At 41.6% G+C, this 20,357-nt stretch overlaps 1 protein-coding gene across 1 annotated transcript in view; it reads right to left on the reverse strand.

The window, feature by feature from the left end:
• Nucleotides 1-10,504: 10,504 nt before the first annotated feature.
• The window catches only part of Tes (testin LIM domain protein), a 28,345-nt gene continuing 18,492 nt past the window's right edge, over nucleotides 10,505-20,357 (reverse strand). The window contains 5 exon segments of the mRNA XM_035451398.1: nucleotides 10,505-11,725; nucleotides 16,126-16,284; nucleotides 16,627-16,842; nucleotides 18,796-19,110; nucleotides 19,944-20,196. Coding sequence (XP_035307289.1) covers nucleotides 11,537-11,725; nucleotides 16,126-16,284; nucleotides 16,627-16,842; nucleotides 18,796-19,110; nucleotides 19,944-20,196 — 1,132 coding nt within the window. The 3' untranslated portion in view covers nucleotides 10,505-11,536.

Here is a 20,357-nt window from a genome sequence, read left to right on the forward strand (position 1 = left end):
ACTAATTTATAAAATACCTTATAGCTATATCTCATGAAAGCATTTCCTCAACTGAGGTTGTTTTCCTCTCTGATAACTATAGTTTGTGCCATGTTCACACACAAAACCAGCCAGTACATCTATAATAGCCAGAAGTTGGGAACAACCTGTATGTCTCTCAACTGCAAAATGGATAAAGAAATGTAGTACGTTTACACAACTTACTGTTACTCAGCTGTTAAAAACAATGGCATCATGAAATTTGCTGGAAAATGGATGGAACCAGAAAAGATCATCCTGAGTGAGGTAACCCAGATCCTGAATGACAAAAAGGTACGTATTCACTTATAAGTGGATATTAGCTGTGAAATAGAGAGTCATCATATAATTCACAGCCCCCAGAAAAGCTAAGTAACAAGGAAGCCTCAAGCAGAGGGATGCTTCTCACAGGGAAGGGAAATACAATAGGCATTGGAGTGTATGGGGCATGGAGGGGTGGAGGTCTGGAATGGGGTGGTGTAGGAACAGGAACAATAGAGATTAGGTGTGGGAATGATGGAAGGAGAGAGTACTGGGAGAGACAACTGGAATCTGGGGGTTTCTCTTGAAGGAGCTAGAAACCTACTGCATTGGAAACTCCCAGGAATCTATGAGGGTGACCTTAGCTAAGACTTCTAGCAATAGGGGATATGGAACCTGAACTGGCCATCTCCTGTAACCAAGCAAGACTTTCAGGGAAGGGCCTGGGACACTCACTAACCAAGCCACAAACCCTTTGACTTACAGTTTGTCCTGTCTATAAGATGTGCTGGGATAAAGATGGTGCAGAAATTGTGTGTGTGACCAATAATGACTGCCACAGCTGGAGACCCTTGCCCTAAGAGGGAGCTCACCCCTGAGGGCTAGGACCCATTGGTGGGATATCCCAGAGACCTAGGATAGAATCAAAGAGGACTGGCAAAAAAAGTCAATGAAATAATTCATAATGATAGTCTGCTATACTCATAGATTGGTGCCTAGCCCAATTGTCATCAGAGAGGCTTCATCCAACAACTGATAGACACAGATGCAGAGCCACACAGCCCAGCATTAGGCTGAGCTTATGAAATCCCGCTGAAGAGAGGGAGAAAGGATGGTAGGGGCCAGAGGTGTCAAGGACACCAAAAGAAAACCCACAGAATCAACTAACCTGGACTCATAGGGGCTCCCAGAGACTGAACTGACAACCAGGAAGCCTGCATGGGACTGACCTAGGCCCTCTGCATACATGTGACAGTTGTGTAGCTTGGTCTCCTTGTGAGACTCCTAACAGTAGAAGAAGAGGCTGTCTCTGACTCTGTTGCCTGCTTTTGAGACCCTTTCCTCCTACTGGATTGTCTCATCCAGCCTTAATAAACAAATAGGTGCCTAGTCTCACTGCAACTTGATATACTATGGTTAGCTGATATTCATGGGAGGCCTGCCTGTAGCTAAAGAGAAACAAAGGATAGGTGTATGTGGGGGGTGTGAGGAGAGGAGGGAGGGGAAACTTTGGTTGGGATGTAAAAACAAAAAAATAAACAGCAAATCTGTATGTCTTCTAAGAAGGTTTGTAGGGATGTCTCCCCCCCCAAAATCATTTGAATGCCCAAGTTACAGTTTCATTTATGAGAAACATGGACTGTCTTCAGCCTTCCATGAAAATACTAAATTTTATCCTCCAGGGATGTACATCCTGCAAAGAAGCAGCTTCAGTGACAGCCTGGCTGCTGCCTGGTGCTCCCATTCAGATGGGTCCTGCTTATTTTATTTGGAGGGGTGACGATACTTTCATACATCTACCTCAGGAATTAAATTATTATTTGTGGGAAAATAGATGAGCCTGGAAATTACAATGCTAAGTAGATATAGATTCTGAAAGGTAAATGTCACTGTTCTTATATGTGAAATATATACACACATGTATTTGTGTGTATGAGAGAGAGAGGGGAAAGAGAGAGAGAGAGAGTAAGAGATGTGGGAGAGAAAGAAGATGAGAGGGAGAAGGAAAGGGCCTAAAGGGAGAGAGAATAGGACAAAAGAGGATAACGGAGGAAAGAATGACAAAATAGCCCAGGTTTTCTAGCAGATGGGAAATCTACATTTAGTAACATGTACCTATATAAGATATATATGACACACACATATATGAAAATAGGTGAGCCTGGAAATTACCATGCTAAGATTCTGAAAGATAAATGTCACTGTTCTTATATGTGAAATATATACACACATGTATTTGTGTGTGTGTGTGTGTGTGTGTGTGTGTGTGTGTGTGTGTGTGTGTGTGTGTGATGTAAAGGCAGAAGGGGACTAGTGAGAGAAGACTGAAGGGAGAAAGTGACATGGACAAAGATAAACAAAATACAATTAATGTGTGTGTAAGAAAATATCATTATAACAAGAAGTGACACTACTAAAAATTGCAAAGGGTCTTTTGTGATGGCGGCAAATGTCCCTGCAGGGCTCCTTGGTGAATGTAGAACAGTGCATGGGGACCACATTCAGAATGAAGTCCCAGATTCTGCAGCAGTTTGCTGCTGTCTGCCAGCTTCCCTCTTCTCTGTCCCCAATTTGACACCCAGTAGCAGAACTTGGATTGCAAAGGTGTGTGTGTGTGTGTGTGTGTGTGTGTGTGTGTGTGAAACTGCTATATGTATTTCCTAGACAGAGTTGCCAATACTCACTTTCTTAGAATGAAGACTTTGAAAGTCTCATCCTCAGAGTTTATCATTTACAATTAGATAGAAGTAGCTAATTTTAAAATTTGACCTAAAAATTCTAAGAAATGATGTAAATTTCTGCCGATGCCTGCCATCACACACCAACAAACATCTTTTTCTCTGCTGAGGATTGCCATCGATTGCTAGTGTGTTTGAATACCTGATTTATATCTCTGTGCTCAAGTGGGGTCATGACATAATAAGAACTCTTGGTGTAGGTCAAGGTCTTTGTGAGCATATAAAAGCAGTCCCAAACTTGGTGGGTGAAGAAGTGTCTTGGATTACCTTTCCAAAAGAACCAAGCTTTACAAAGTCACGGAGACATGAGGGATGTAAGCATTTAGCAATGTAGATGACAATGTGTATTATAGAGGGGTTGGAAGGGGCTGGATTTCTGCTTGATGCTGTAAGTTGCTGGTGTAGAAAGACTCGATCAGAACAAGAGCTCCTAACTGTGGGTTCATATCATCAACACCAGCGTCTCCCAGAAACTTGCTAGGATGTGAAGTCTTGGGTCACTCGCAGGACTTACTGAATCAGAAGGTCTGAGAAATGGGGTCCTGTTATGCCTATTTTAGGAATCGTCTAGGTGCTTCTGATGCACACTCCAGTTAGAAAACCACTGAATTAGATCAAGAGTGAGACTGGGCACAGGAAGCCCAGAGAAGAATTTACAATGAACCTGGTGAGAGCTGCTGGTTTGGAAATGAAGTGCTGTCTATGGTGAAGGAGACCTTAGGCACAGAGAAACGCAAACACGCATTTCTGTAAGCAAGGTACTCCACATGGTAAGAACCCAGGAATAGATTGCACTGTTTGGGGGGTGTATGATAGAAGAGTAATGGCCTGTGGCTTAGAAACTTAGAAAAAGATCAAGAAGAAGGAGTGAGATGCTGGGAAGGGCAAGCAATGGTCCAGTAACTGACCGCCTTGAGGATGTCACAATGGCTCTTATTCTGAAGTCACGTATTTGCTGTCTATTTAAGTGAATTCTTGCCTAAGAATTGTGTTCCCAAATGATGTTGTTGCCTCATCCTACCAGCCAACACAATCCCCCAAACTTTAGAAACATGCCTGCCAGCACACCTTCTAGATGAAGACTGAATCTAAATAATTACCACAGCTACCTCTGTGGACTGGGAATGCAACAGTCGGGCCCTACCCTTCAAGGTGTGGCCCTACCCCTTGCCTGCTGCTGCACAGGGAGGTCCAGCTGACACTGGGCTGACCAACTTCCCTACCACCCACTCCCTGATCCAGGGTCTTGAGTTGGCACACCCCAATACTTAGTGGCAGTGCTTCGGGAGCCCTGAGAAGGGGCCCCAGCCCTGTGGAACCATAGCCACAGGATCTCCATAATTCAGGACAACAGCAGGATATCCAAGAGGAGTGCCAGTGAGGGTATGGTATCAATGGTGAAGCAAAATCCAGAGGCCCTGAACCAGACCAATGATTCATTGTAATGAAAAGCTGTTTGGGCAAAAGGTTATCGTGAGTGCTGATGCACCGATACCACAGCACCCAATGCCACTCAGACAAATGAGTATGTGATGGAGAGGCAGGAAAAATGGCAGAGCAGAATGGCACAAGTACAGCAACTGCTGTGACTAGTGTGAGAGAAGGCTAAGATTGATACAGGAGTAGCTTGATATGTAGAGGGGTCAGCAAGATGTACTTTTTTTCAATCTTAATTTATATTTCATTTTATTTTTTGTTTTCTTTTGGGGGGAGGTTCAAGGGCGAAGGCTGGATATGGGAGGACTGGGAAATGGGTGGTATTGGGGTGCATAATTTGAATTTCCCAAAGAATCAATAAAAAAATTGTTAAAGAAAAAGAATAAATAAATAGGCAACAGCCATTTCTCCTCTTCCTGGTTCAGAAAACTACTTTTGTTTTGGTTGACTTCCAAATCGCAACTAAGTTAGTCATAGATCTCCAATTTATTTTTACCTGTGATGGGCTAAACACAAGACTTATTTGTAACCAGTGAAAGAGAAAGGCAGGTAAGCTTGCTGGGGAATTCTGGAAACAATTTTTCCTCGTGTCGAGAGTGTAAAACATTCATTTTCCTCTTTTCACCCTTATCACTTACACTGGTGTCAGGGGAGCGGTGCTAAAGAAGTGGCAAATCCTAAGATGGAAGGCCGCGTGGAGAGTGGACAGATGAACGCAAACTCGTCCGAGCCAAATCTGGTTAGCTGACAGTCTTGACTACAGATGACTCAGTTGTTTTCAGTCGTTGCCTAAGGCATTCCCGGTTACTCACCTTTCTCTAGGAAACCACTGGGGAGAACTTCAGCAGACCTCTAGCCCTTTTACCCCAGGCAGCTAGAGCTTTCTGGCTCATTTGGAAAGTAGACACCCACTCTGCTTTGTTAGTCTCCTCATCTGACCCTCTCCCTTCCTGAACTGGTTCCTCTGGACATTCTGAAATCTAACTGCTGTGAATTGGAGACTCCCTTCTGTTCAAAACTGTTTCAGTTCACAGCTGAGATGGACTCCTACTTATTTATCAATGCCTCTGTGTTTAGAATTTAAATTTTACTCTTATAGGACTTTCAAGTAGAGACTATTTTTTGTTTTCCTCCAGGTAGGTAGCTTGGTTGCGGTGCCTATGAGGCAGGTAGGTAGGTGCCTTCCTTGTGTATTCTCTCTTATTTGTACTAATTCCTTTTGGTTTTTGATAGTCACAGACTTTGAAAGTGTGACACAGAGCCATTGGGCTTTACCATCTATTTGTTTTCTAACCATTCCATTCCATTTTTGTTTTGAATGTTTAAAAATTAGTTATTGTTGCCTACCAGTGGTGGTGCACGCCTTTAATCTCTGCACTAGGGAGGCAGAGACAGGTGGATATCTGGGAGTCTGAGGCCAGTCTTGTCAGAATAAGTCCCAGGACAGCTAGGGTTACACAGAGAAACTCTGTCTTGAGAGAGGGGAATAATTTTGTGTTAAGTAGGAGCTCCAATGATATGTTCCCAGTGAAAGGGCAAACTAATTAGACAAAGCTATTTAAGTATCTTATAAGGACATGAGAGAGAAAAAGACTCATCAAGCTAGAATGTTTACTAAGTTGTGTGATAAAAAAAAGCTTCATATAATAGAGAGAGGTGGTTCTTGGCATATATGTATTCCAGAACATTCCTTCATATTCTTTGATAACATTAGTTCCTGGCTCATTCTTTCTTGCTTTTTTTGTGGTCATTGTGTGATGACCTCAACATACTCACGGATATTCAAACAACACTTGTGCCTGTTTTCCTGTCTTCCTAAAATCCATCCTGCCCTCCATCCAATCCAGCTGTAACTGTAGAGGAGAGTCAATGGGTTTTGGCCAGATATCTGCTTCAACTCCTAAACCCAGATTTCTTTTGAACTATACCAGTTGTCAGTCAGATGGTATTTATGGAGAATTGACTCCAACATGTCTACATGCAATAGTGGCTGACTCTAGCAACGGTAACTGGGTACAAGGTGCTTTTGTTATTGGTGAAGGTCAAGATATCCTAGGGAAATGCAGCATTGAGGAAAAATCAATAGCAGCCTTTATAAATGTCATTTAAAATGCCATTCAAAACTAGTATAAAGGTTAATGGTATTTTGTTTTGGTTGTTTCAAAATATATAATTAGATTAAATAGAAGCTACAATGGCATGCTCCCCGTGAAAGGACAGAACAATTAGCCACAGGTATTTAAGCATCTGGTAAACATATGAAGAAAAAAGGATTCTATTAATCAAACCAGAATGCCTGTCAGGTTGTGTGCTAAACCCCCTCTCTACATAAGCCAGGGAAATGGGCCGTTTTTATAGATGTGAGATTCAGTAAAGGCAAGAGTTAACAATGAGCACTTGGGTCAGCAGTGGTCAGGACAGAGGGTGGCAAATAAGAAATGGCTAACAAGTGACTTTTTTTTTTTTTTTTTTAGGAAGCCAGGGACAGCCATAAAGTATTCTAAGGAGTTAAGGACAAACTCAGAAGACAAGTTCAGATATGCCAGGGCATTTTGAAACAAGGGCTTAAAACTCTTCTTGGGTGGTGGTGTCTCTTTGGTAACCATGGTGAAGTTGGAAGAGCTCAAACACTACGTGTCACAGATTGCTTAAGAATGACTCAATACTGAACCTCTTGCCTTTGGTGAAATTCATCTTGAAACACTTGAGTCAATTTGGAAATATATGCGTAGAGACTTCAGTCACTGTGGTTCGGTTAGAGCTTTTTAAGACAAGACAATCTCTAGTGTTAAAAAAGAAAGACAAAAGATAAAAGTGACACGTAACAATGTGAAGGCCAACATGTCACTAGAGAAACTTGGATGTCCTAAGTGGGGTTGAATCACAAAATTCTGTCGATTTCTCCAAATCATTCTTGTATCCAAGGTTATGTATATGTGTGGACTCCGTGAAGGAGTTCATGCTCACTCACTTTTGGGTGGTCTGAGCCTCTAGGGAGGGTGTTATGTTATCACTTGAACATCCTTCAGAAACTGATGCTAACACTGTCTCAACAACTCCTTTTGAATTTCCTGGACCTCAAGAAGTTTCTCCCTTCTCTTTCCTCATTGAACCCTCTGCTCTCGAGTCCCTGCCGATGTTTAGGGGACAAGAAAACAAAGGTAACTGTCATGTCTTTTAATAAAGAAGATAGTGGCTTCTGTGGAGAATGAGGACATCTCTGGTCTTGCCCTAAGTACTAGCCATGATTCTATGCTGCCTTCTAGGATGGATTTTGTTACTGTTAACTACAGTGATGTTGTTGCCATATCAAAAACAAAATGATCTGAGTTCTGTGTCTGAGAAATGAACTCACATGAGGTGCTAATGAAAAAAAAACTGTATTATTTTACCAATAAACAGATAATTTGAATAAAAATATTCTATGTTGTTCACATTTGGGTAAAGAAATGCATAAATCCAGATAAAACTATTTTTTTCAATTTCCAGGGAAGGGCTTAGTGTTGGTGTTTGTAGCAAGATAACTATTAGTTAATGTTCCATTGCTCCAACAGTGATTTTAGGCGACCCCTGTGAAAGGGTCCTTCAACCCCCATTCACTAGTCCTTGTTAAAAACTGTTAGATTACATTCCACCAGGGTCTAGTCCTTTATTTGGCCACTTCTTCCACTGAGGCTAACTACCAAGGTCCAGTTATCAAAGTATTGAAGCTAGCTATCAAAAGCCCCCCCCCCGCCCGTTTTGGTTTTTTGAGACAGGGTTTCTCTGTGTAGCTTGGAGCTTATCCTGGCACTCACTCTGTAGACCAGGCTGGCCTCGAACTCACAGAGATCTGCCTGCCTCTGCCTCCTGAGTGCTGGGATTAAAGGCATGAGCCACCAATGCACGTCCAAAAGCCCCCTTTGACTTGCCTAATTAACATGCCTAAACAAAACAAACCAATTCATCCTAACATGGGCTTTTCCCCCTTTACCTTTACAAACTGTCATTTGCCTATGGGCCATGTCTGTCTCCTCTCTATGCAGAAGCAGTCCTTTGTCCCTCTGGGGCAACTACCCCTCCTCTCTTTCCCTTGTTCTTTTCCCTTCTCCTTAATCCTCTATCTCCGATCTTTGTCTCTGATTCCCTTTCCTTTGTCCCTTGAGGGCAAATAAATCTCTTTTGTGCTGATAACTTGATCAGGAGTGTCTTATGCTGGATACTAGATACAGGTCCCTTCAGGGGTTGTGACCCACAGGTTGAGAACCACTGTGCCACAACATCAGGGAGAGGCCCTAACTTATGAAATTTGTTTACTTCTTGAGTCATAAGGGTCTTTTCCTATTCAGAGAAAATGGCTGTGCAACAGGAAGGGAGCTATATCCTCAGTACTAGAGGAAACATAATCCCATAGAATTAGCATCGCACTTTCTTACTTTCTTATAGGATAAAGATATAATCACTTAGGAAGAAGGAACAATTGAAAAATTTTCTCTGTGGAATTGGCAGGTGGGGCATGTCTCTGAGGCATTTTATTATTCCTGTTTTTCTGTTTTCTTTGCGTGTAAGACATTTTCTTATTTGCTAATGGGTGTATGGGGCCAATCCCATTGTGGGCAGTGTCATTCCTCGGCAAGTGTGCCTGAGCTGTGTACAAAAGCTAACTGAGCAAGCCAAAGGGAACAAGCCACTAGGAAGCATTCCTCCAAAGTCTGGTTCAGTTCCTGACTCTAGGTTCCTGTCTTTCTTTCCCTCAATAAGAGATTTTAACCTATAACCCAAATGACTCACAGAAGTTGCTTTTGGCAATGGTGTTCCATAGCAACAGAGGTAAACTAGGGCACCAACTAACAAGAACTTCCAGGCACCTTGAGAACCTCTTAGCCAAGGAGTTCCTGACCTTGTATTGTAAGGGCAAGCTATTCAGGGGAGAACCAGGCCTAGTTGATCTATGCCACCCTTCCTCATTTGTTCCATGAAAGATGGGTGTCATTCTCTTAGTGAATGACACCCTTAGTGTCTGCTTTATTCTGTCTTAGCTGGAGGCATAGGGTCAGCGCAGCAGATTTGGGAAGAGCCTACTGTGGTCATGTGAAGGGGGTTCCATTCATCTTTACTCTCACTCTGCCAATGTCTAGGAAAAGTATTAAACATTACAGACAAAATGGACTGGAAAATATCTGTTACTATTGAGACAAAACAAGGCAAAGATAAGTGTAAAGAGGTAGTTATAGGGTATTGAATGTAGGATGGGATCACCCCTTTCAACACTGTTGTATGTGTTCAAATTCCAAATGGTACTTTGCATTGTTGTAGTTGGCACAATGCAGAGGGGATACAGTGTAACTGTTAAGTATTTATGTAAATACTCTGTGTATGTGTGTAACACATACAACTGAGGTATTCCACAGAAAAACAGCAACTGAAAACAAAAGAAAAATCAACAAATAAAGAAAAACCCAAACCAACTGTCTTGAGTATGTGTCAGGAAGATGAAAACTACTAAGATAGAAATATTTCAGACCTGGGGAGGTGGGGGAGGGAGGGAGGCAGAATGTGTTTGCCCAGCATGCACAAAACTCCTGAGTTTGGGCAACAATACAGAGGAAACCAGATCAGAAGTTCAAGTCATCTTTGGCTACATAGTGATTTTGAGATCTTTGTAAGATATATATGAGACCCTATCTCAAAACAAAACAAAACCAGCTTCAGACTAAAGAAACACACACACACACACACACACACACACACACACACACACACACACACACGGTCTGTTAATAATCTAGAATCTAGAAAAAAATCCCTAGGAAATTTTATAAGACCGTATTTATAGTTAGGCATAAGGAATTACACTTGAAATCTTAACACTTGGGAGGCCAATGCAGGAGAGCTGAGAGTCCAAGGCAGGCTAGTAGGACTACCCAGTGAGACTTCATCTAATATATATATATACATATTAGATATTCATCTAATATGTATATATATATAATTATACACAAAATATATTATATTATACACAAAAAATAAAGAAAATTAAATGTCCTCAGAACAACTAGAAATGCAGTACTTGATTCTCTTTCTAAAGTTTAACTAAAATAATGACACCTTTAGGAAAAACAAAACAAAAAACAAAAATCTTCTGCATGACGCAAGGATTATGATTATACACAAGTCCTGATTTAAGGCTTCCTGAAACTCACTCTTTTTCTGCACTGAGAAACCCATGTCTGTTCTGTCCTGTCAGAAGTGGCCTTTATTTTTGTCAGGGTTATTTTTACCCTTGGAGACATCGCCCCCTGCTGTACTAGATACTTAACTGCAAAAAGGATGTGGAAAAAAGACAATTATTAAAATGAAAGAGACTTTATTTTGGATAACATATATAATAGACATTCCATTTAATATTTATAGTGCATAGTTATGTATAAAAGCATACAAGGGGAAAACATTAAAAAATACCCCATGATGGGAGTGTACAGGCAAGAAGACAGTCCGTGTCTACAGCAAGCTCAGAGGTAGCGAGAGAGAGTTTCCATCAGATAAGAGTAAAAATCATGCAAACAAGTACGGCACGGCAGGCAAGTGACGTCAGCACAAGCTATAATTCCCTGGGTATAAAATCTATGCATATTCTTTGGATTTCAAAGAGAACTAAATGAATAGTCTGGTTTTATGTTCTAGACAAAAAACAAAAATCTCTAAGAGCAAAGTTTGCATATTGTTCTGCCACATACATATAAAACATTCAAGGCCTTAAATGGAGGTTACTAGAGGAAAAAAGAGAACACTGAGAGGTCAAGTAAATACAAAGAAATGCAATAAGAAGAAGTCTCCTTTGCCTCAAGAAGGAGTTGCAAAGGCTTAGGCACTGGAACACCCACCATGCACCACCACGGGCATCTGCCACAAGGAACTCACTGAGCCTGGTCACGGTTCACGAGACAGGCTAAGTGCAGAGTGTCACACCAGGAACCATCATCTAATGTCTTTTCCATTTTCCATATGAATCAAAGCACAGGAGCCAACATGTTCATCTTTCCCAGGACACTAACTTTTAAGTGATACATATTATTTGGCACTAGGGGGTCTTCCATTATAAAGATCGATTAAATTCAAGCTTCCGGACTCAAAGATTTCATGTGTGGAAAGGAAAACTACAATTCTTTACTTTTTTTTTTTAAATCATAGGCTTAAAGCAGTAATTTAAAATTACAGTGGACAAAAATCCATAAGGTTAAAACAAAGAAAAATCTTGGACAAAATCTTCTGGTTTGCTACATAGTTTTTTTTTCCTTTTATTATTTTTTCAAATTGCATTCTCTCATGAAATGCAGGCCACTATGGATAGCTATGGCTCAATCCTGCTCAGTGCTTCCCTCCTAAGACATCATCTTCTTGCATTCCACGGAACAAAAGACCATCCCTTCTACAGGCATGAACCTCTGCCCGATAAGACACTTGCTACAGCAGGAGCACAGGAAGCACTCTGTGGATGCATGCCAGCTGAAGTTGTTGTAGGTCACTCTCTGCACTTCCGGGTCGATGGCATTGTGGCATCCTTGACACACCTGTTCGGGAAAACAGTAAGTAGAAGAGGGTTAGAGAGCGACCGTGTCAGCCATACCGGCACCTGAGGGCAAGCTGAACCTGAGTCTTCAGATGTTAAGTTTGAAAATGATATTAAAAAATTACACAGGTGACAGTGACATCTTCATGCACTATTTCAGCCAGCAGGGATGGATATATGCCGAGCAAGGTGAGAAACAGCAGGTAAAGGGCAAACGGGTGGAAGATGCTCCTAAGATGGCCCTATGGTGACATAAATGGGGCGTTGTGACAGGAAATCCAGAAGCACTGCATTTGGCTCCTGTTCATTTTATTGGATTTTATAAAAGTCATTAAAAGGAAGTTTATAACACTATTTTCCCTCACCCACTGAAGCTCTGAAGTGGTAATTTCATACCTATGGCACACGGACATGTCATAGCTACGACACGGATTATTAATGCCACTAATTTCTAGACAGCAGTAAATTAAAGTCATTTTCAAAGTAGTTAGGGATTCAATTAAAACTACTGACAATATTTGAGAATAATGAGTTCCCGCCATCAGCATAACTTCGAGTTACTTTAGCTTCCATTCTGCCAGAAGATCAGTCATCTATGCCATGCACTTCAACACTTTCACCCCCTGCACCACTCAGCTTGTGTTTTATGCACAAGGTTTCAGGCTGGCCCCAAATTCCCGTCACTTCTCCCTCCATCTCCCAAGTGCTGTGACGATGGGTCGGCGCCATCATGCCTGATCTATACGGTTCTGGGGATCAGACCCAGGGCTTCCTATACACTGTGCAAGTCCTGTACTAACTGTACTCTATTCCCAGGCCATCATTCAGTGCCCTATGTATGTCATACTCAGATATACAAATGAGGCAAACACATGAATACATACACACAGCACATGAGTATTCTAGCTGAACATATATATATATAAAGAGAGCAAACTACTATATTGTATCAGGAAACGTATTTGAAAAGTTCAAAGCTACATACATGTGCAGCCAGGACCCTTGGGGGGGGGATGCCCGTTATCGAAGTGTGCCTGGCAGTGCAGTTCCTGTGTTCATAAACCTCACACAGCTCAAAGAGCTATTTCCCCAATCTGTTCTGCTGCTTTTATATGAACACAAGATGTGCAGTAGCTAATTCTATTTGTTGTATAGGCTCTCTGGCAGGTGGGCCCGGTGAACTCCCAGATCTGAGTCCTGGGATTCCAACACATAGAGGTTTCTGGCCATCTCATGCCTCCTCCTAGTTAACGTTTAGCTCAGAAATCCCTGTTTAGACTGAGGACATTTCTACAGGTCTAAAAAATAAATTTTCTCTGTCACTTTTTTAAAAATATTAAAGTATCTATACAAATTAGCACTGAGTGAAGTGATCTCCAAAGATTTGCATCATGTAGTATGCTGGGCGCTTAACCACATTTCCTGTGGGGATGAGATAAAGATACCTTGTTTTAATATTAGGCAAAGCTAATGGTTTACTTTACTGACAAAGTAACTCTTCTAAAAGAAACAATGGGGTATTACAAAATTAAATGATTCTATTTCAAAACTGTTTCTTTTTCAAGCATATTAACTATTATATTTATTATTGTGATTAGACACAATAATATGGAGAAGAGGTTTCAACAGGAGGGAGCAGTTTCATCTGCTTAAACCTTGACTAAGCACATAATTATGGGTATCTGTGTTGTTGCTCAACAGTTGGGAACAGAGAAAACAATGCTTGCCCTCATGTATTTATATTTAATTCTTAAAAAAACAAAAAAGATCACACATCCTACAAAAACTGCATATTATGATATCATTCTTCTGTACAGAAAGCTACCAACATTTTAGGTTATATAATGTATTAATACATATAGTTATTTAATAACATGTTCTAAGAAAAGGAAAGTCCAGGGTTAGCCTCGAACAAATGAGAAGAGAAAAACAAGTTAGGTGTACCAGTATTTCCCAAATGAAGATACTGAAGATAAAGAGATAAAAAGGCATGCTCTACTTTCCAGCTGCTACACACACACACACACACACACACACACACACACACACACACGGACGTGCACACAGGAACATAAAGAGGCTAGTCAGAGGGAAAGAGGTGGAGTAGGGAACCAGAAAAGGTGTTGTGAAAAATGAGTCTGGGGTGAAAGCATTAACATTTTAAAATTGACAGATATTTTTCTAGGACAAATATTAATGCTTTCAGCCAAGTTGCTTCTAACAAAATATACTGCTAATGTGTCTAATTCTTATATTTCCACAAACTCTAAGGATTCTTGTAAGTTCCAGGGAGTTGAATTGGATCCAAACAAGCAGGTCAGATTCACTCCAGTTATTCAATCTTTCCCTGGCTCCAGGACTCCCTTCCCTCATGTTGGGACTCCTCGGGAAGCCCTCCCTCATCTTACAATCTTCCCCTCAAGTGACAGGACCTAAGAAAAAAATTTTTTCTAAACTTAACCTTGTCCTCTGCTCTGCCAACATCTTGCCAGGTCTAAGAGGCGCCAGGGAGTTCCATACAGCCTGGACTGCGATGAAACAACCAGCTACCCCAGGACGTGGCAGCACCTCAACCTTCTCAGGTCCCCCAAAGATGGTCAAGGCCCCCATGTCAGCAGGAAGCAGTCTTGAGAATTTGATGCCCTTATTCCTTATTCTGCCATGTCTAACACCCCACTTTTTTTTTTTTTTAATAATAAGTAAAGGTGGGATTGAAAGATTCAGGCATTATGCTGGCCTGCCCTTGTTACCTGGCAAAACAGGCAGTACCTGGTCAGCCCAGGGTTCTATGGGAACTAAGTGTGCATGCAGGTGCAGAGGACCCCTTTAAAATACAGACCCCTGCCCATTTACTCTCTCTCTCTCTGCTCTTCTCTCTGCTCTTCTCTTCTCCCACCTATGCCTGCACACTCTCTCTATTTCAACTGGCCATGGTGGTCAGCCATTTACCCTGTTTCTCTTCTCTCTTAGTCTCCCTATAATAAACTGGTTAATATGTCAAAAAAAATGAGTCTGGGGAAACCCGTAGGTGTGTATATAAAACAAGTAATAGGTGAGAATGAGCAAAAGGCAATGGATGTAAGAACTAAAGCAGGAAGTTACACGCCTTGGGAATGTATAATTTGGGTTAGATAACTACAACAAGCAGAGGGCAAGTCAAGAAGGGTGGGTGCATTAAACAAAGGCCTGGGGTCACGCCTGCATTTGGGTAATATCATCTGTCATTGTCACGAAGATGGCTTTTACACAAGATGACTATGGGAAGCAGTGGATGATTTGTGATGACACTAACTAAATTTACAAACAAGGAAGTCTGAATTAGTGCTGTCTTCAGGATCTGAGGTGGACTGACAGGGCAATGTGGAGAGAAAATGCCTGAGGTAATGAGTCAAGACTGAAGATGGGTAGACATCAAAACTTGCCTTTTTGTCAAAGAACCGTACTTTTAAAACTGCATAGGCACACGTTTCCTTTACCCAGGAGTTTCCCCTATGTACTAGCTTAGGGGGACCTAAAACTTAAAAAAAAATAAAATAAAAAATAGTAGGAGCCTATCGTTCTGATACTCCTGGCTTACGAGCCTGACTATATATGGTCATCTTTTCACCCTGTATCTACATTACTATCTCTTGGCTAGCATGAAGCAACAGCTCTGTGTAACACGATGGATGCAATAAAAAAATACATTCCCACATCAAGCACCTGAATGGTTCACACAATAAATCTAAAACTACAGGCCAATTTTTGTTGTACTAGATCAACTCCATGAGAGTTTAAGAAACAGTCACTGAATCATTTCCAGGAAGCTAAACAAGTGGGTAAGTTAGTAATGTACACAGAAACCATTTTTTAAATTTTTTCCAATGTATTCATTTTAGTATTTTACGTGCATTAGTGTTTTGCCTGAAATATATGTCTGTGTACCATGTGTGTGCCTAGTGTCTGAAGAGGCCCAAGAGGATATCAGAACCCCTGGGACTGGAGGAACAGACAACTGTGAGCTGCCATGTGGGTGCTCAGAGTCAAACCTCAGTCCTCTGGAAGGGCAACAAGCTCTTAATTGCTTAACTGTCTTAATTGTTGAGCCAACTCTAAAGCCCCAGAAACCATTTTAAATGGAATCTGATCTGTGGTAGTAAGAATAAATTCATTTCTATTAAGGGTATTTTTAAGTTAGGAATTTATTGGCAAGCATCATATACAATCTACATGGCACATGCCCAGGCAGCCAGTGCATTTACGGCTCTTGAACTGGCTGGTTTTAAATCGCCTATGAAGAAAACACACGCGCTCTCTCTCTACTAGGTTGGCTCTCGACTTCCCACTTCTAGGAGGTCTAAGGAAGACGCAGAAACTGAAGCCCCTAACGGGCTGAGGCAAATGTGTCCCTGTGCTTCTTACCACAGCATGGTTCTTCACATAGCAGGGCTTGCACACAGGCTTGTCATTGACCATCACGTATATTTCTCCTGCCAAGATGTTGTCACAGTCAAAGCAGCAGAAGTGTTTCAGGTGCCAGTTCTGGTTTTCGGCTTGGGTATACTCATTGCTGAATATCAGCTGGCCAGAGGAGAAAAGAAAATCCATTAGGCCTATTTTTTTCTTCATGCCACAGTGACATGAACTTGGGTTCTTCAGACAGGCATTTAAGTCGACAAGAACAAATGCCTTCTTGGGGCTCAACAATTGAAAATGGTAACATTAGGTTTGGTTTTATTATCGAAATCGATTCATCTTTTGTTTCTGATAGTCTGTCATTAGTGTACTCAGGATGCCCAAAGTCAAAAATAACCAAGTTTCCTGCATGATTAGTGTGCTTGGTTAATGCCTGTTGTGGCCTGGATGACTGAACCATGTGGGGCCAAGGGTGAGGCTGCAAGCGGATGGCCCTGGAGAACTTACCTCATCACACCCAGCACAGCGGGGCTTCTCGCTGTCACAGTAATGTCTGCCACAGTACAGCTTCCCATTCTTCCAGAAGTAAATCATGTCGACCAGGAGTTCACCACAGGTGCTGCAGATGAAACAGGCTGGGTGCCAGAGTTTGTCGTAGCCAGCCCTTTCAGCATAGACAGCTGGGTCTCCTTCCTTCATGATGTCTCTGCAGCAGTAACAGGACTAGGACAAAGAACCCAAACACGATCGTCAGAGCACGGGCATAGCGCACCCTGCATCAGGGCTAACCCAGCAAACCCGCATAGCGCACCCTGCTTCAGGGCTGACCCAGCGACAGCTTCAAGAGATGCCATTTCTACGGAAATGACAATAAAGAACGGTCATGTCCATGGGATAGAATTGCTCAGCTTCTTTCTATCCTGACCAACTTGTTTTGTCCTATGTACCACACAGCACTGTTTCCTGCAAGGAAGTCACTCATAGGGAAAATAGTATTTTTCACCTCAATTTTATGTCAATTCCCTCAGACACGATTATCTGAGAGCTGTTAGTAAACTTTTTTTTTTTTTTTTTTTTTTTTTTTTTTTTTTTTTAGGATTAAACTGTATTAATAGATGTGCTAATTGTATCTCTAAGAAATACTTTACAGTCAGCTCAGGCCTGATGCTTTGTTCATCTGTATCGTGATTCTCCTGTACCTTCAAGTCATTACAAAACAAACAAACAAAAATCTCTCTGACAGAGACTTTTAAAACTCCTTGTCAATACACTGCATACATCAAGTCTGAATCTTAGGTATGGTCTCACAAGCAAAACTAGATTAACCTAAGCATAATTTATTCTTATTTCTGTGTAAAGATAAGCTCTCTGATTGGATTTGAGGCCTGCTCTATAAGAGGGAAATTCGTACTTGTTACTAGAAACCCAGTCAAAACCCAGGGCTCAGGAGGCCTTAGGGAAGAACTTACTACTGTTGTTCAGCTGTGTTGGCAGAGCCACAAACTGCCTTCTAAATGTTCATGTTTATGATCATAAACAAAGGCTATCCTCAGCCTTAATCGGGATGAATGCAGAGACTCGGGCTGCTCAGGCAGCTGAGGATATGTGATGATGAGTGTTCAGCCCAGCACTTGGAAGGAGGGTAGAAAGACTATTAAGAACTGGAAGATATAGAGAGAAGGGCTGTGGAATGTTGTCTTCTGGGCATGACTCTGCCATAGCAATCAGGTATCAGAGGCAGTCTGCTCTAGGCCTGCACAAGACTGGGCCAGTCAACAGTCAATCATGCATTGGGGAGGGCTCACAGGGGCCATGTCCCTCCTTTACTGAATGAACTATTGTTACTGATGGATTCTGGGAATGGGCACCCACTGGTAAGCCCATAGGCTCCAATGCATAGTTCCAATCCCATGGCCTTGGTTAAACTCAGTGGATCACAAAACAGAAATACATGAACCTAAGAAAGGGACATGGGAGCTTAACAGGAAATGGGAGGAAGATGAGAGGGATGGGAGCGACCAGAATGTGTTATATATGTGTGTGAAATTGTCAAAGGACAAACTGAGTCAAACGATACAGGAACAAAATCTTCATCCATTAATTGGTTAATTAACACAAATTATAAACAGATGCTGGGGCTACAGAGATGGCTCAGCAGCTAAGAGCACCAGACTGATCTACCAGAGAACCTGGCTTCAATTCCCAGCATGCGCACACATGGTAAGTCACAATTATCTGTATCTCCAGCCACTGGGCATCCCACAACCTCTTCTGGTCTCCATGGGCATTGTGGGCATGTAGTACACACACATATGCGAAGGCCAAAATCATTCATACACATAAAAATAACTAAATAAAGCATTCAAAGATTTTTAATGACAGATGGTAGATGGGTATGTTATATTCAAGTAAGAGAGCAAAAGCTAGTGTCAACTACTGTGAGCACATAAACTTAAATTATTCTTCATAATTATCAGAAAATTTGGCTTCCAATAGACATCCCAAACAGAATAACTCTCTGAAGTACATCTAAACTGAATTCTCACTCATTTTCTTTCCCTCGCCTACTCCTGTTAGAAACAGAAGAATGTATCCCTCCCCACAAAAAAAAAAGTTCTAAGAAAGGAAACGCTATACAAGCACAACACAGGCCAACAGTGTGCCATGACTACTCACATAATGGGTCTTCTTGGGCTGGTCAGCCACAGCTGTCGAGGTATTTCTATCCCCAGCAGGGCTGTACACCTTGTCACCCTGAGCATTCATCTCCAAGGGAAGCTTCACGTCACCCACTCCCAGAGCCTCACTCTTGTACTTCTTCACAAACTGCTCCATCTCCTTCACCTCTTTGGGTGACAACTCATGGCACTTAGAAGGGTCCTGGTCATGTGCAGGCAGCTGCTTGGCCAGCTGCTTCTTCCGGTACTGTGCCCCCTCCGAGCCGGCCACTGGCTGCTTCTCCTTAGGCAGCATTTGCATGTACTGCCGGGCCTGGAGCACGGGGAGACCAGTGTTAAATGCGATTATTCAACCTTTTATAGCACACTCCAGAAACAAGTTGACTCAAGAAGAAGGGAGTCTCATCCTTTTACCATAAACATCGAGAGATAGTAAAGCATAAAAAAACAGGTTTCTATGAAAATAATGAACACGTTTTCTCCAGGAAATTAACCCCCTATCTCCAGTTTTTAAGAATATTTAGATTGACTACTATTCAGTTGTGCTAAATCAACAGATTTGTGGCCATAGGGAAGATTTGGGGTAGATCATTATGAGTACGTGTGGATCAGAGGCTTCTTCAAATACAAACATCATTTGTAGATTTACTATAAAGACCTAACTGACGCTCCAATGCTTCATCTAGTTGTCATAATAATGGAAGGCGTGCAAAATCACATTTTTTGCCTTTTATAGTAAAAGAAATATAATGTTGGATCATTTTTGTCCAGTTCTAAATAAAGTCAGAAATTCTATTTACTCTTTCTCATCTTAGAAAAAGTCTTCAGAGTACACCAGAAAATTGGGAAGACTGATATAAAGCACCCAATTTTTTTTCTAGTTTTCACATAATTACTAAAATTGTTAGAAAAAATTGCTTTAAAAATAAGGTAAATTAGGTAATCAAACAAGTCTATGAGTCATCTAGGCACATATTTTAAAACATAGTAATAGGAACCTAAAGTCAGTATAATGGGAACTCAAGAAAAACAACAGATGTGTGATGGTGGATTGTGTTACAAAAGAAACTGCCCTAAATAAACAGTCTAGTAACAACAATAACAACAAAAAGCCTCCTCCCCTCCCTGCCCGCCCCCAGTACTTACCAATGCCTGGTTCTGGACCGGGGGAGCCCACTCATAGGTAACAGTGTTGATGGAGACATTCTTCTTGGCCGCAACTGGATTGGTCAGTATCATGACATTGCGTTTATACATGGGAATCCCATCTGACTTCAGCTTGGCAATCAGGGTGGTGTACTTGGTGTCTTCAAAGAGTCTCCCCACTTTACGATCCTCCTCAGTACTCAAGAGGACATCATGTTCTTCTTGCCCACATTTACAGTTACGGCATATTTTTCTATAATTGGGAGGAAAGCACAAAATGACCAGCTACACCTAATTAGTGATAACTAAGCATGTGCAGTCCTATATGGTTCCTAAAAATACTTTAAAAGGTACTATACAGAATACTATAAAAAAGCAAGTACTTTCTTTCATGGGGAGAGATGAGTACTCATA

Source organism: Cricetulus griseus (genome assembly GCF_003668045.3).
Source record: "Cricetulus griseus strain 17A/GY chromosome 1 unlocalized genomic scaffold, alternate assembly CriGri-PICRH-1.0 chr1_0, whole genome shotgun sequence".
Classification (NCBI taxonomy): domain Eukaryota; kingdom Metazoa; phylum Chordata; class Mammalia; order Rodentia; family Cricetidae; genus Cricetulus; species Cricetulus griseus.